The sequence below is a fragment of the Pleurodeles waltl genome, chromosome 3_2 (assembly GCF_031143425.1).
Source record: "Pleurodeles waltl isolate 20211129_DDA chromosome 3_2, aPleWal1.hap1.20221129, whole genome shotgun sequence".
In the NCBI taxonomy this organism is placed as follows: Eukaryota; Metazoa; Chordata; class Amphibia; order Caudata; family Salamandridae; genus Pleurodeles; species Pleurodeles waltl.
In genome coordinates this window covers 32,584,499-32,602,490 of record NC_090441.1, presented here as the reverse complement: position 1 = coordinate 32,602,490, position 17,992 = coordinate 32,584,499, and the positions used below count along the sequence as shown (strand labels likewise).

At 42.7% G+C, this 17,992-nt stretch overlaps 1 protein-coding gene across 1 annotated transcript in view; it reads left to right on the top strand.

The window, feature by feature from the left end:
• Positions 1 to 15,673, top strand: part of DERL2 (derlin 2) — a 73,648-nt gene extending 57,975 nt beyond the window's left edge. The window contains exons 4-7 of the mRNA XM_069226677.1: positions 3,514 to 3,607; positions 4,340 to 4,535; positions 9,022 to 9,112; positions 15,193 to 15,673. Coding sequence (XP_069082778.1) covers positions 3,514 to 3,607; positions 4,340 to 4,535; positions 9,022 to 9,112; positions 15,193 to 15,298 — 487 coding nt within the window. The 3' untranslated portion in view covers positions 15,299 to 15,673. The remainder of the gene's footprint in view (positions 1 to 3,513; positions 3,608 to 4,339; positions 4,536 to 9,021; positions 9,113 to 15,192) is intronic.
• Positions 15,674 to 17,992: the final 2,319 nt, after the last annotated feature.

The following is a 17,992-nucleotide window of genomic DNA, read 5'->3' as shown; positions in this document are numbered from 1 at the left end:
AACTAGTTCTTTCTCAACCTCTATCTTTTTTGTAAGTGACACCCGTTACTCCCTGGGCTGGGGGTATTCCACTACTTCTAGATATGATAATTCATTGTTTCTTGGAGCTGGTTGTGTTTTTTTCTCTGCCTATGCCTTGTAACTAATCCATGTACTGAAGCTCAGGGCGTGGCACATACTTTATATGTTTTTTTTCTGCCGGCTCATTTGGTTGAGCGGCACAAAATGGAGTCTTTTCACGAGATGGAGTTAAGTTTCTGTTTCCTATCTTACAGTATGTAAAAAAATGGCACTTGTGAAGTGTATGTGTTTTTCATTCCTTATCTCCAGAATTACCAGGGTCCTCTTGCTCTTTTTATCACTGAAGAACACAGAAATTAAAGATACTTCAGTGCACAAAGAGGATGGTGTTTACCAGGGCTAAGGCAGCAATCTAACATGGTGCAGTGGAGCTATACTTCCTTATCCACAATAGCTCCAACAAGTAAGGGGCAAGGCATTAAGGCCAGCAACTTTGTCTCTCTGCAACATGCTGCGAAATGTTACCACACATACACTCTGATGCACACCATGGACTGTGGGGCTTGACTGCTAATCTGTTGGCCAGTCATTATGTTGCTTAGAGAAAGGGGTGTGTGATTGCCCCTTGTGTTGCTGACTTATATATCAATGAATTTGACATGAGTGATTATGAGGCTTAAAGTGAGAGTGCTTGCAGTGGAGACTGAGTATTTACAGTTTATGTGCAAGTATTTGCAAGCCTGGTTTGGCAGAAGCACTGATTGCACCATCAAAGTGATGGACTCTTTGATGGCTGCTTATTAAGAGTTGGGAAGAAATGTTGCCCTTTCTTCCTTTACAGTCCTCATCTTGTTCATGCCAAATATTTCATTCCTCATCAGGCCTCGAAAAATCTACTCGCCCACTTGCTATGGCGAGTCATATTTTATCAGTTCGAGCTATTTATAGGACCTACTTGCCCATTCTTGCGGGTTGACAAAGAACAGGTGTTCTGTTCAGTCAAAAAGTGAAGGAGCAATAAAGACACCTTTAAATCTTTTTATCTTGACACATTTGCTCTGTGTTCAGAGACAAGATCAAAAATCAGTCTTCTTACAATTACCTTTCGTTCTCTGACTCAAGAGTTCCAGGATTTTGTAAAGTGAACTGTCTGACCTGCTGAACAAAGAGTGTGAAATGAAATGCTGTTGGGTTTGAGATGTTTCCTAACACATTTAAATACCTAATAAGTCAACTGTAGAAACATTTTAAAATATTTCGGTATTTGTGAAAGTTGATTTTTGTACTGCTGAGTGATTAAAAAAATATTTTAATAGGATGAATACAAATCAGAACACTTTCCTTAGTGATGTGCAAATGATAAATAAGTTTTCTGAAACCCAATTGTCACAGATTATTGTTAATACACTATCTAGTTTTATCAGTAAAGCTGCAGGTTGTTGGGGAAGTTTTTGTCCATTTCTTGGAAATGTACTGTCTGTAAATGACCGTGTGCTACCACATTATGCACTAGTAATGTATTTATTAAAAGTGAGTTCTTAAACATAAACTGAGAAACGCTCCTGCCCCTTCCCTGATGACAATGCTATTAGTAAACTAAGAGGCACGTTGGGGATCATGTGTACCCTATATGTGGGCTAAATTCTTTGGGCCTCATTTACGAGGAAGTCACACTGTGCAGCAAGTCGCCTTGCTGGACTACAGTGGGTAACAGGGAAAGGGCAGGAATGTCTCGTATTTAGGGCAATATAGCTCGTTCCTGTCCTTTCCCATGCACTGGCGCACAATGGGCTGCCTAGCACCAACGCAGGCACCCTTGCACCACTGTGCAGGGGTATCTGCATTGCATGCAGGATTGTTTTTTTGCAGAAAGGGACACTTTCCTGCACAAAACAATCCTGGGAGTCATATCCCTCTTTCTACTGCAGCACACATAGAAAAAAGAAGAAGCAATGAGGAGAAATAGAGATATTTCTCCTTGTTACGCCTTCCCAATCGAAGGAGTAAGATGTTTGTGCATCCCAAGGATTATAAGTTCTTGTATATCTAGGGATGTGTCAAAATCCATGAGAGATGCGTGGGAACATCCATGCAACGCCCGTGGAACGCCTTCCCAGCGCAGAGTAACGCAACACAGCGATATGCTCTGCATTGTTTTACTTCGGTTTTTTGGAGCCACTCAAAAACAGGCAAAGTGAGTTTGCATGGCTTATACATTTGTCTTAAGGTTTGCGCCTCTCTTGCAAAACGTTGCTTGGTGCAAGAGTGATGCAAACAGCATCACAAATAGGCCCCACATTATACATGAAGCAAACGTTTAGTCTAGTTAATCAAACAAAAGGTTTTTTTTGTACTGCGGAAATGCTGAACTCACATATTTGAAGGTGCACTGCTATATGAGAATTAAGAAAAAGGTGACTGTAAAATTAATATTTGCCTAGGATCCCAGTTTGGGACCTGCTTACTGGTCAAATACATTACAGTTAGGTCGAGTAGATTATTCAGGGTACTCGACCTGCAGGTGTAGTAACGTTTTTATGATTTTTTGAGGCGTGCTCATGTAGGCACGAGAAAAGACAGAGCAGCTGCTAAAAGTGTAATTGCTGTTGGAGAGGTACTGGGAAACCGCCCAAATCCTTATGTTGGTTTTACAGCGTAAATGGCCCAGTCACTGCAGTGGAGACTGTGCAATGTATGACCTTTCACAAGACCCTTTGCTACCTTACTGGCTCTTTATAAATCTGACCCCTTTCTTGCTTGATTCAACTCCCCAGGATCTTCCATGACCTCTGACCTGAATACCCACTTCTTCTCTGAATGTACAGCATTTCCTCAAATGCTGGTGATCAGCGCTGCTGAAATGGCAGCACTGCAGTTTTTTCAGACAATGAACGTAAAATGAAAACTTAGTGGGTAGATTAGCCACGGACAGTGGCGGTAACCTGAAAGGCGAGCCCACTCAGAATTGTTACGTCACGGTTCTTGCCATTTCTCTTAAGTGGAGGTGCCCCATAGTTTCATCTCTTGGGCTCCCCCTTCCTTCTCAGTCTAAAGACGACCGCAAGGACCAAAGACATTGTACAGTGTGGCACGCAACCTCACAAGCTGTGGCGAAGGGCAGTGCTTCCTGCTGATAGATGTGTAAAATGGAATGTACTTGTGATACTGCAGATGGTATTACCTGCTCTTCTAGAAAAGTCTATGATCGCACTCCTTTCAGAGAGAGAGGACCCGAGCACCACCGCTACCTGGCATTTAAGGGCCTTTTGATTTTGACCTGGTTTACACTGTATGGTATTATTTTCGCCCCTCTAGAGAATAGAGAGGACAGCCATTAAATGCATCATAAGGTACAAAGCCCACAGCTTCAACCATATGCGCCGTACAAAATGTGTCATACAAAACATTATGACTATTTGCTCTTTCATGAAACGTGATTGTGAATTTCCTGTTCAAAAACACTGCTCGTTTCCTGAACCAGTTTTCCTTCAGATATCGTTACTGTCGAATGTTGGAGGAAGGCTCTTTCCGAAGTCGGACGGCAGATTTTGTATTTATGTTTCTTTTTGGCGGACTTTTAATGACTGTATCCTTTTGGTATTTTTCGTAAAATCGGAATACAGGCAGAGCAGAAAATGTCTTGTCTTCAAAATGTTTGTATTGCATGGGTTGTATATATTTTCATTTTACTGTAAAAACCTACAAGTGTTGCATACTAATTCAGAAAGAAATTCCTTATGTTACCCAATGATAGTTATCTGCCCTCACTAATACACTATTGAAATTAGCACATGTGCAGGCTAGATGTTCAGCTCCAAACCATTTTATGTGGCAAAAAAAGAGTTCCAATGGGTATCACTTGAGCTTATTTTATGTATTTTAATAGGTTTTATTTTTTTCTCGTGCTTCACATTGCTCTAGCACACCTTAACAATATCACTATATGCTGTATGTAAATTGGTATGCTCAGTCATGGTTTATTCTCTAGAAATATAATATTTGAGCTTACAATTAAAAATAATAAAACTCTCAAAGGTTGTCCCTGGTGACGCCAAACTAATGTATTTATAGAAGATGTTTCTGTGTGAACTAAATATTGATAATCTTAGATTTTTGGCAATTATTAAGGAGGAAAAACGTATCTCCTGCTCAAAAATTCAGTGCTTATTCTTTGACATGCATACGCTTTTGTCTCGCATGCCCAAAATATGTGTAGCCAAGTATGAAAACAGCATAAACACATCAATAAATAATTTGGGAAGGAAGATTTTAAAACTTTTGTTACTGTTATGAAATATTCTTTAACTGTTTGTATCAGATTTTTGGTTTGTTTGTTAGTTTAGTTTTCTTGGGCCAAGCGTTTACGATAATGCTGGTCTATGTTTGGAGCCGAAGAAATCCTTACGTTCGTATGAACTTCTTTGGCCTTCTCAACTTCCAGGCCCCTTTCCTGCCCTGGGTTCTCATGGGCTTTTCTTTGTTACTGGGAAATTCTGTAATCGTGGATCTTTTGGGTAAGAAATTATATTTGTTTTGTTGTATATGTTCATGCCATGTAAAAACTAAGGATGTTGAATCGTATTTCTAGGCTTATACTTTTAACATGTTAAAGACTTCTTAAAGACACTATTTGAAACTGTATTTTCAGTATTTCGCAAATTTAAGACGTTACTGAATTGCATTTCCTCTGTTTGAGCATTTCATGTGTTGGTTTAGCATTGTATATTTTGTTACAAACTGATTATTTGCCTCTTTTTAAATATGCTTTTATTTTTTCTTCACACCATTTCAACATTTTTGCAGATCCTATTCCAAACTGTGGCTGTCTTGCTATTCACTCACAGCAGCCTATCTTTCCGTGGTCTGATTTGCCTATCCACTTTTGTCCAGGCAAAGGGCTCTGTATAGATAGGTATTACATTTTCTTCACTGGGCTATGCTAAGCAACTCTTGCATAGCACATGTGGGTCCTGGGAAAATGTTTTCCAGATTTCCCTAGCTGTCTGAGCCATGTGAGCAAATTGTAAATGTATTTTGCTCTTCTTCAGATGTGTTGAAAGTGCCATTGGGGTACAAATCCCCCACATTGGGGCACATGCCCTCCCACAAGCAGGACCTTCAATGTGGCCTACCATTTTAATGGACCTAATGCTCCAAAAGGGCAAACTCGCCTCAAATGGAGACCACTACTGTACTACTATAACCACCCTCTTCCACACCTTCATAACCTCCCATACAATACAGGTGTGTCTTCCAGCATGTACGTCCCCACCACTAATAAGCCTTGCAGCCCATTTAATTTTTGCAGCAAACTCCTCTCCCAATTGCTATCTTCGCCAAACCTTTGGACTGGATCTTGTGTTATCATGTAGTATAATTTTGTGTCCGGGTAAGTCCATTTACCCTTGTCCTGTGGCAGATTCGGGTATCGAGCTTAAACGGGTGACACCATGAGCTTATCCAGTACCTTTAATTCATGCAACAGCATGGATTTCATTGTTCTCTGTAACTTGTGGAGATCGTACCGGAGAAAGCACCATCTTCAGAAGTACAATCTTAGCAAAAATTGTCAATGGTAACCTGTTTAAGAAGTCCACCTACTTCCTCAAACACTACAGTATGTGTCCATATTTAGGAAAAAGCTAGCACATATATATATATATATATATATAATATATATTATTTTGTTTTACACTGTTTATTCATTTTAAGTTGCAACACTCTGGTACAACTTCAACAAGAGTGTGATACATCTCAGTGTAATATGCTTCAACTTGTTTACATAATATGCACCAGTGTCCTCCCTCCAGACTGACCTGTCATCCCAAGGGAGACACTTATTAGGAAAGAATCCAAACAACCATGTAGCCCTAATGAGCTGACTGTGCCTGCTGTTTTCACATAGTTCTGCATTGTGAACTTATTAATAAATCATTAGTTCAGTCTCATCTGGTCCAGCTGAAAGTCTTCTTGCTTGCGCTCATGTCCTTAGTCACTTGAACTCCCAATTATTAAAATGTTTCCATTTGCCTGTGCAATTCCAACTCAGTGAGATACACCCTGTCCATCCATGTCAGGTGTGCTAAAGAGGACCATCTTGATTTCTCCCAATTAGTTCAAAGTCCCAATATTTCCTCAATGGTATTAGGCTTTGTCAATTTGGTGGACACAGAGTTGGCAAGGTCTCAGATTTAGCAGTGTGTGTGCGCTATCCATCCCACTGGTTCTCTTCCTACATACCAATGGACCCTCTGTCAGTGCGAACCGCATCAGCAACAAGGGACATCCTTGTCTCATTCCCCTTTGGATTGACTATCTGTCCCGTACTACACCACCTGTTGTAACTCTCACTGTTGGAAAAGAGTATAATCATTTCCCTAGTTACTGTAAATAGGTCAAACCCTTGTGTTTCAGACCCCACCCTCAAAAGATATCCCATTCCACTGTGCCTAAGACCTTCTTAAGGTTCAGCACCCCAACACAGTTTTCCTCTCACACCTTAATTCTGTGCATAATATGTGTGGGACGCAGGTACTCAATTGTGGGCAAACCCACAATTATCATCATGGATCAAAGTCCTGAAGGCTATCACCAGGCGTCTGGGTGGGTCTTTGCTAAATAATTTCACATCAGTATTTATTATGGAAGTGGAGCCATTTGGTCTTCAGGAACCGCTGTCTCCCTCTTTCTGGTGGTATGTTTCACATCTCGTTTACCTCCTGAGACACTTCCAAAAGTTGATCCTACAGTCATCTGCCAAATTCCTGGTAACATTTGGTTGGAAAGCAGTCACATTCTGGCGACCATTTAAGTACCAACTAACGTCTCTCTTATACTGCTGAGTGTATACCTACTCAAAGTGCATCCTTCATAGCTTATTAATTCCTTTGTCCCCAAAGTTGCCTTATCATTTCTGCTACCAGTTGCTTCAAATCCTTTTCTTGCTTAGTAAATATTTATTGCGGCAAAAGCCTAGTACCATACACATTAGTTAAGCATTTGCCTCTTTACACCACTTTGAATGCCTCCCATTCATTAGCCCATACTGTGCTTGGTAACAGTAATTGAAGTGCTGTATTATGAGGGTTGTGGGTGGGGCCCTCATGGGAAAGCTCATTCAAACACAAAAGGGTGACAAGATTAACGACCATTGGTAATCCAACTTTCAAGAAACAATAGTGCTGACTGCCCTTCCACCATTTCTAGAAATCCATCAAACTGCAGATTATGCCACCTGGAACAGCCCTCTACCTCTTATGCTTTTCCCCCCAACCCTTGCATCCATGACAACAGTGCTGCGACCTTCTCCTGTAGTGCTTGCATTTCTGATAAAATGGCTTCCACGTTATTCCCCATAACCCATATGCTTGCTTTTAGCTTTTTCATATTTGTATTCAGAAGATTTACTTCAATAGACTCCGTGAATCTTAAGTTAGAGGGCTTACCTGGAAGTCTGTATCACCTTCATGGTCTGTGGGAGTAGGTTGATCACTTTCTTTTGCTCGGTTAGCTGAGCCTGACCCGAATAAAGCTAGTCTGTAATTGAGTATATTGTGTGGTTTTGTTGCCCAGCTTGTCTTTTGCCATTTGATTGAAAACATCAAGTAAGACACTGTTGTCAACAACCAGCATTTTTGCACACACGGCTCAGTCTCTTGCTCTCACCTGTTCCTTGCCTTCTCCACATGCTCTATTCTCCGTCTCACTTCCTAATCTAGCTAAAGGACCTTCTCAGTCCATGCCTGCCCCAGTGCACAGCTCCACTATATCACCGTACTTTTGTCTGTTAGTCGTTCTAAGCCCTCACAGTGTCCAAAGGTAGCCCCCCTTTGACTCTGTAGGGAGCACGTCTCAGTCAGGATCCCACAAAGCTGATATGTTTTCTGTGCTCGGCCCTCACTCTCTGTTGTGGGATATACCTTTCGGGCCCGCACTGTTGAACACTAATTTTGTTTACCAGGACTCAGAGAGAAGCCAGTTCTCCCAACTCCAATGTTTTACCAGTGCAGACCTCTAGATTGCTGCATGCATTTATTCCAGCCCAGTGGCAGTCTTTCACCCTTCTACTCTTTGAGACAATTCCCTCCTCCACACTTCCAGTGCCTCACTCAAGTGGGCCTCTAGGTTGTTGCAGGTGACTACCCCAGTGTTTGTCTCTCATCATTTCAATAAGGTAGCAAGCACCTCCGCATCTCCTTTTGCAGTGGAATGTGCTTCTGCTTGGAACTTGTCTAACAAGGCAGAGAATCCTTTTGCAGATTCCCGTCCTTCCAGTGTTGGAAGCTCAGCATCAGAAACCCAGCCTCTACACTGGGATGTGGAGTTGAGGATCAGCAGCCTGTTCTATAGATGCAAGTCTGTTCTAATACTATTCCGCCAGCACTGTGGGCCCACTCAGGACTTTCAGGCCTTGCCTTGGCCAAGGCCGTCTTCTTAGCTTCTGCAGCCAAATGTCTTTCACACAGAACAGCCCTCCATAACCGTTGACTTTCTCACCCTTCCTCTGAGGGGTTCGGGCACATGATATTTGGCCCAGTCTTGGCAAGCCTTGCACCAAGCAGTTACAAAACAAGAGATCTAACCGCCCTCTGATGATGCACGGCTAGCTTGTTTTCTAGCTGAGTATTCAAGGTAAAAAATCACCTCACTACTGCGTCCTGGTGACGTGAAGGGGTTCTGGCCTGATGTGTGCAGCTGCAGGATTCATCCGATTTAATACAGGGTGTCAGAATAACCTTTTGGTTTGTGAGTAGACGGCCATCTTGCTCAGCCACACCTGCTTTTTTTTTTTTATACATATATATAATTTGCCATTTTCTTCTCTTTAAGGGTCGTTACACGTGTGTTTAAGAAATATCCTTTAAGTTTTTAAATTTTTAAATCTTTTGTTCAAGTCTTTCTAGTAAGTGGTTTATGTGTACCAAATAAATGTTTTAATCCACAAAAATGAGTAGCATTGCACGAATCTGTGTTAACCGCAACATTATTTTTGAATTTTAGGAATTGCAGTTGGTCACATCTATTATTTCCTGGAAGACGTGTTTCCCTTTCAGCCTGGTGGAGGAAGAATCCTGAGAACGCCAAGTTTTTTGTAAGGATGCTATTTGTATTTTGGATGATAGTGCATATCATGAGGCTCTTGGATTCACATATTGCTCACCCCACAAGTATTTAATCTTCAAAACCAAAATGGAAACGTAACCAAAAAAAACTGATGTTTGTAGACAATTTGTCAATATTTAAGACTCTGGGTCAGACATTCACATCAGTTTTATCCTAGTGATGGTACAGAGACCACCCATTGGCAATTAGTTGATTAAGGCTATCAGCTTGCTGAAGTAGGCAATATTTCGGCCCTTTTATTGTTGACTATCTCAATGCCCATTGGCACTATTGACCATATAGTGTACTGTAGTGTCTGCTGGAGCTGGCTAAGTGTGTAACAGAGAAGCCTTCTATTTGTCTTCATGAGCCTGTAGTTGGCCATGAATTTCCTATATGCCACTTTTACATTTGGAGTTCAATATTGTTAATCCTTCAATGCTTTGAAGCCACTGGGAGGGATGAAGAGTGAGTATCCAGATGAATGCTTGGGGTCTGCCATTATGGTTACAATCTGCAAATTTGTGCCTTTCTCAGACGCACCCTCTTTTCTACTGGCATTAGGATGCAAGGTCCAGCTAGTACAAAATGCAGTTCTTCAATCATCAAGGTGCGGTTCTTACTTTTGTCACACAATTGGTGTCAACCCATTGTGACCTACATAGGTTCTGAATTTATTGGGACCTGATATTTACCGAGAGGTTTGTCCTACAGTGATTGGCAAGTGTCTTCCATCTTCACAGTTGTGCCTGTGCACTCTGTCCAGATTTTATCTTCCAACACTAGTGGTTGGGGGCTGGGAAAGTGTGAGGGGCAAATGCAGCCTCTCTTGAATGCACTAAAGTGAGTTTGACACTTCTTTAATGAGTAGTCGCAGGTTCTCGTTTATGAATCTATGGAAGACTCACTACTTTCTTTTGGCTCTTTTTGTGACTACTTGTTTTAAATTATACAATTGTTCATATATGCCACTGGAGTATGACTCCTACCCACCAAAGGCTCCCAGGCACCATGATCCAGGTCCAGTATTCAAGTTTAAAGGACGATCCTCTTTGAAAATTGTATTAGTGATGCTATATATGCCACACAATTCAGATATTGCATGCATCAGACCTGATGGATAGAAGATGACCCTATATACAAGTGCATGAGTTATATACATTCCAATTTGTATAAATATAACGTGTAACTGCTATCATGTCACCATGATTTTGTAGTGTTTTTTCATCTCCTCTACTTCTTCCTCATTTCACACCTCCCACATTCAAGTAAGCCATCAATCAATCCGGATTTGTAGAGTGCGCTAATCACCTGTGAGCACTGTGACTCCCAAGTCCTCCCTGCTTAGTCACCACTGATTCAAACAGTCAGTCACCCCCTGCCCAACACAGACACATCCTCATTAAAAAAAGAAAAAGGCTTGGATCACAAATCAGACAAGGCAAGCTTAGCTTATACGTTTTATGTTTGCACTATATCAGTCGGGGCAACTGGTCTCGCACAGTGCATTGTGCCTCAAATTTGACATGGACTACACAGGACTGCGGTGCCACACTAAGGGCAATAATTCACAATAAAAATTCCAAGACCATACCAAACATCATTGCAGATATCATCACGTTATTTCAGACCAAAAAAAACTCCACCACCCTACCTCGCAGACCATGCATCAGTGTAACCAAAATCACCACACCACTCGCAACAACCCCACTGAAGGTAATTAACCGCACACCTCACCATTGCGTTATTCAAATACACCACACCTGCCTCCAGCAAAACATGCCAAACAACCCATACAAAAGCAGAACAGCCACCATGTGGTCAAAGCACAACCTGACACCTTTCAGCACCACCTCACTTTCACTTCCAAACCAACCACAACTGCAACCCACAACTCCCATTAAGAAGGACAAGGCCAAGTGAATACACCACACCACTCCCTCTTAAACATTCTCATATCCATCCATATAGGACACCACTCCCAAAATCAAACACCTTACTACGCCATTCTACATCTGCAACAATACTCTGTAGCATTTCACACTGCTCCATTACACAGAACATTAAACCACAAGTGAGACACGTAGCAAGGTCTATGTGTTATGGGGAATATGGCATCTTTTTCTTAGCATTTTACCGATAGAATGTTTTTTTTTTTTTTTTTTTAAATGAGTAGTGGTGTATTTCAAGCGTGCTAGGTCTGGCAAATTGAATAAAACTGTATAAATGGTTGTATGGGAGTAGGCTCCTCTCAACTGAAATACAAATGAGACTTTCTAGAGCATGATGAAACAGTAACTTTGGTGAAAATTGGATGTGGCTTAAAGAAAGCCTTTAAGTATTATCTCAAGATGTGTGCTGTCATATTCCGAACATATGTAACTCTTTACTGGAGAAACCGAAACTGCTCTGTATCTTACCGTCTCAGGAGAGTCTTAAATCACCTCACTTCAAAACTATTCCCAGCAATTAACTCCCTCTTTTCTTTATGGTGTACACAATCTATCGATTCTTCATCTTTTTATGTATTTTAATTTTGTTACAGTAGTTGTCTGATGCCGCCAGTCTTGGTAATTTTTAAAAACATAAATATAAGAAACGTAATAGTAGGTTTGGTGCTCCTCTACTCTCAAAATCCCACCCCACCTCAAAGGACTTTTGGAAGACGCGTGTCAAATGGTGTGTTATGCAAGCCACACAGCTTAACATTGAATAAAAATGAAGTATCAATATTTGTGGATTAATCCCCAAGAACGTTTAGGGGAAATAAATAGCAAATTGTCTTTTACAGCACACTGGGTAATTAACTTGGGTGAACCCTAAATGAGGGCAAATGGTGTGCTCTCATCATTAATCCATTAGCGTTGGTGAAAAAGTGAACGATCTCCCCCAACAATTGTTGAGAACAAGTCTGTGAGCATAGAAAGTGTAGGGGTGTGCACATTTAGGGATGGAAGAACGTGCTGGACCAGGCCCACGCTGCCAATCAAAACCAGCTCCGAAAAAAATGTTGAATGGGGTGAGGGTTCTCCACATTAAACAATCGGAAAACATGAGGCCTAAAGGTGCGTTTTAAAATATGTTTTAAATGTAGTGGCTAAATAGGTATAGCAAGCTAATCTGAAGGGCAACAGATGAAATTCACAACACCCAGAAGCACTGTTTCAAGGCGCTCACGAACACTATTTCGTGCTTCTACAAATTTTATGGAAGTCCCAGCGACAAACGTGTGCATCTAATAAAAAAACAACTCCAAAGCAAATTGTTTTGTGCCACACGAGAAGCAATGCCTATTTAAAAAGCTGACTATTGTATTGAAGAAAGAACACACACATTTTAAATACTGTACCGGGCCACAAGACTCGTAGCTTTTCCCTTACCATATAATCGCCCAGAGACATTTACATACAAGAAATCAAAATACCCTTATAATTTATGCAGTTAAGAAGAGTGTAGTGCGGCCATCATATGCCACAGCACATCCAAAATATGTAACGTGGTGAAATATTTGAATGTGCTGTTAATAGCGCGTCATCCTACCGCGAGTGCTGTTTCAAGTATGTCAGATGTGTGCTCAATGTGCCAGCCTTGATCACTAATATTTCAGAGGTGCTTAATGTAGAAGGAGTCTGCTTCGTGTGTAGTCGTAGTGAGCCCGGTGTGGATCAGAGCTCAGGATGCCGTGTATTCTGTTCAAAGTTCCTGGGCAGGTGTAGATTATGTATTACCATCAAGTTACTGATCGTACAGGCTCAGGCTTGAGTCGGTAGAGTTACTTATCAGAAGTCCTTTACTGCCAGGATGCTCGAGTATCTAAACCAGATTCAGATACTGCCCTACCTTTAGTAACACTTCCCCATTAAATGTAAAACTTATGTTGTCATGTAGGTTTCATTTCCGCTTTGACCTTGTATTGTAAAGCATATATGTTCATGCTGCTTTGCACATGCTGCAAGTATTTAAAGCTCCTAGCCTGTAACAAACTATTGCCATAATAGTTTGTTTCCACAATGGTTCGAGTCTGTAAAGTACTTCTGTTATCTTGCTACTCGTTATCCTTTTACTCTGTCTTCTCCTCCCCTTTCACTGTCTCCACTTTATCCTCCTTCGGGTGTGTTTCGGTAGCAAAAAAATAATTTAAAGAACTGGTAGTTACTTGGGCGTGTTCTTGACCATCATTTTTCTATTTTTGCCCACCTTGCCACATGAGAGAGGAACCAGCCATACACAAATTAGCCTTGGTCCTGCTCCAGTAGGAACAGTCCAGTCTGAATTGGTAAGTTAGGTCCCCTTTGGTAACGTAAGCAACCCCAGAAGATCCCTTCAGACAACAAGTATGCTCCCGGAGGGATCCTGTGCTTTGACCTGCAGGACACAAGCTAAACCTGATAGTTTAGGCCAAAACTAATCTAGGGGTTGCCTGTATTCCCATCTGAAGGAGGCTGGCCCTGTGCTTGTGGTTACTAGTGCAGGACCAAGACTGATTTGCATATTCTTGGTATCTCTCTACAGTTCATTTATTGATGCAGTGTCATATCATACCCAGTGGGGAATCAATGTCATTGCTGTGATAGATCTGTGCTTCACTTGTAACCCACGGACCAGTGTGCGTTTGTTGTATACGTTGACTCTGGTTCTAGTGTGGGTATATGTGTCGGTCCTTGAGTTTTGTTTTTTGGTTGCATGCATGACAGCTTGTCTCCCAGAGGTGAGGAAACATCACCTCAAGTCTGTGCAGCTTGCTGAAGAAACAAAAGATCTCCCTTGAGCCAGGAACCTGCCTACTTGCTCGGCAGGCAAAGAGATTTTCCAGGAGGAGAGGTCCGGCAAATTCACAGCATGTGGAACACCCAGAAGTAGACCACTAACAGTGGGGCCAAAGCTGAGGAAAACCTAAATTGTGAGGTGTCTCCCAATGCAGTTTCCATAGTGAACTACGTAAAGAAGCCAACAGCCAATACGACAAAGTGCATCTGGTATCCATGCAGCACCTGCAGGTTTGGTGCTGCAACTGCCTGAGGTGGTGTACCCATTAAGAAGTCGCTGAAGACCTCAGCTGATAGACTGCAACTGCCGAAGACGAGCAACCATCTACACCCGGACCAGAGGCACATCCTTCTGTACTCTGCTTGACTGCAACTATTGATGACAAGGACCTATCTGCACTCAGCCCAAAGTCCCCAGTTGTTGAAAATTAACACCCATCTACACCTGACCTGGAGGCTGCCAAAGGCATGAGATCACAGACCTCACCACCTAGCACCTTCGGAACCTTGTCTCCATTAAGCAGTTAACACTGGACCTGAACTCGGAAAGATGGTCTTAATCGTGCTAAGTTGAACCTACTGTCAGAAAGCTAACCTTTCTTAGTGCAAACATTTGGCTTAAAGAACTATTGAACAGAACTACAAACTATCCAGAGAGAAAACAGCTAGTAATCCGCACATGTGCCTTATCAGTACTTGTCCCAGTACCTTTGTATACGTTCCCATAGATGTTGGCAAACTTCTAAGAGAGGAAGGTTGCACCATAGTTGTTGTGGAGCAACACTAGAACCCCAGGTGAGGTCACTGTCCTGTAACTCCATGGAAGTGCGTAGTATTTTGTTTCGCTGTAAGATTTATGTACTTTTATTTTACTTAAAATAGAAGCACTGGGCTGCACAAGGTTATTGAGTATGTTGGTTGACTGTTCAGTTCGAAGTCATTGTCCTCCACTGTGTTGTTTTGGACTGCTCACCCTCACCACCCCGATTGTCGAGCTCAAAACGGGTGTACTTGGCCCAGTTTGGAGAACTATAGTAGGACTTACCCCAGAACTCTAGAGACAACCCCAGCCACCAAGGTGGGGGACCATAAGCCACTGTCTACCACGTGCTACTGTCCCTCCTGCACCATGAACGGGGTCTGACACATGCAGTCCTATCTGGTAAAAACTCAACAAGTTGCTCAAAGAGAAGAAAGTGATTAGAATGAGCAAAAAACTCAATCAACGTAATGATTGGAAAAATGTAACTGTAGAAATGTTTTGAAATGATAAACGAATACATGTACGTTTTTTGTCTTCCAGGAAAGCAATTTTTGATGCTCAAGAAGAAGATCACAATTATGATCCATTGCCTGAAGAGCGTCCTGGTGGTTTCGCCTGGGGTGAGGGACAACAGCTTGGAGGATAGCACAGTGCCAACAGTCAGCCAGGAGGGACTAAATGGAATTTGCCCTGTTGGATTCACAAGCCCTTTTTTGCAGGATTTGTGAGAGCTTTACATCTGTCATTCCAGAAAGCACTTTATGGAAACTGTTCACTTACTGAACCAACAAAAACATTTCCAGCAGGCCAACAGTGCCTCTTCTGTGAGCTTATTCTCCTGGAGCCAAAAACTGGACGACAAAAACTTGATTTACTTTCAAGTCCTTTAAACATGATGACAAGCTCTTCTTTACTGTCTTCAGGTGTTTGGTGTGTGTATGTTTTAAGTCCTTTGGTAGAGGACACAATGTACGTATGGATTTCTTTAGAAAAGAAACAAAATTAAAACATTTTCCATCTACATGGGTGAAACAATTAGGATTTTAAAGGGGGTGGGGTGGGGTGGGGGTGACAACACATTATCTTGCTTTTTCTACAGGTTTCCCAAGAATCTGCAAAGGCATTACTGATTTCGTCTTTTTAAAATGTTACTGCAGTGACAGCTTGCAGTCAAAGTCTAGGTGTTCACAGCTGGGGCCTGCTAAACATTCAATTAATTAAATATCTTGGCAAAGAAAAACTTGTGAACAGCATAGGTCTATAGAAAATAAATGGAGCTGCACCTTCAAGACTATCTGGATGTGAGGCTGTCAAAAGGGGCATAATTTCATCCTGAACTAAAACCAATCTCAATATTGGTTTGCAGTTTGATGAACACTTTGTGCGTTAGCTTCAATTGGGGGTGCAAGGTGATAGAATGAAACCTCTGAGGCATTCAATTACTTCCATTTGAATCAAGGGAATATGATTTGTAGGATTTATTTGTCCCAGCACGATCTGATAATTGAGACCCCAGGAGAAATTCATAATGATGAATGTAACATATGATCTTGTGGAATGGGGGTCCTGTATTTGGGTTAAAGTTAGCTGTAATGATAATCTATGCTTATCACCTAGTTGTAAGAGAGATAATATTTGGAGGCTTCGTTTGGGGAGCAGTTGATCAGAAATCTATGTGCAACTCTTGGGATTAGAATTGTCAGACCTAAAATACCTCTATAATCCTGTCCATAAATTCTCTGGTAGGAAGAAGATCAGATACTCTCATCCATACATTTGGGGATTTCTCCATTTATGTCCTTGCTGGGCCGTGGATCAAGTAGCAACTTTAATCTGATAGAGACTTCTAGCTGCAGATTCCTTACCTTAGAATTTCCTGGCGTCAGCTTGGAATCCAGAATATTTGCTGAGCAGTACCCTGTGCATGTCGTCTGGTGGGGTCGTTCAGATCCACATGGCATCGTTGGAGCAGTCTGTGAGGTCACATTCCCCTATAAAGGTACCAGCCCGGTGCGCATGCGTCAGTTCTTTTCCTTCCGCGCCGGTTAAGCACAGATCCGAAATCGAGCTACCCTCTTGTCTTTTTTGACAGGCCCTTTTTTGATCTTTTTTGTCGACTCTTTTTGAAGTCTGTGCAGGATGACATGGAGGAAGACTGGGTTTAAGCCGTGTGGCACCTACCATCGCACCATGTTGGTGACGGTCCCCCATCAGTTATGTCTCTGGTGCCTGGACCTAGACCACGACTCGAAGTTGTGTTCCGACTGCTAGGCCATGGCCCCGAAAGCTTTGAGAGAGAGCAGTCTCTGAAGCTCGTGGCTGCCTGGCAGTCGACATCGGTTGGCACCACTCCTAGGATGTCATGATCCCAATCAAGGAGGAGGTTGCGGGACCGCTCCAGGAGTTTGAAGTCCTCTTCTTCACTTTCGAGGTCCTCCGGGCACTCGGGGAAGAGGCACAAGAAGTACAAGTCCAAGCAGACTTTGACTTCGGCCCAACTGATGAGGCGAATCTGGAATGCAGACGTTCCAGGCACGATTCCGCGGAACCCATGCCAGGGCCAACTTTGAGACGCCCTTCCTCCCCTAAGGAGTTTTACGAGGCCATGCGTCTTGTATTCAAGCGGGCTGGCCCCGCTGGTGTGCTTTCGGGACCCGTGGAGTCAGGAGGGGCCCCCATCAGATTCCACACCAGCGGCTTTGGCTCCAATGATGCCTCTTGAATCTGATACTGAATCCGGAACAATGCCAAGTTCACACAGTCAGACTTCTCCAGCATCATTCCCGATGTCGACGCTCCCGGCACCACTGATGCAAGCCCCATCGTCATACCTGATGAGCCGGAATGTCGTCGTACGACGCCAATTCTGACTTCAACAGGGCCCAGATAATTACCTGAGTGTTGTTATGAGCAACTAGGCACACGTGAGGAATGGGAGGGGTCTTAGGATCCTTTAGTGTATGGTTTGGAGCAAATGGACGGGTATGAGGAACTAGGGCAAGCTAGCGGACTGGACACCTCTCCAGATGCTGGCATGCTCTCACCTCCTACAGAGAGCTTTGTATGCTATGGTGGTGCATAGGGCAGCTGAGGTCTTGGACCTGGATTTGCCTACGTGCCGGTCAGGACTAACCTCCTATCTGAGGTGCTTCAGCCATAGGTTTCCACATCGGAACCGATGTTACCCTTTAACGAAGCCCTCACTGATGACCTGCTGGGAACGTGTTCCTAACCCAGCACAGGGGCTACTGTAAACAGGACAATTGGCCGCTGCCATCGCCCGGCTCCAAATGATCCTAGTTTCCTCACCCAACACCCCACCCTGGAGAGCTTGGGGGTC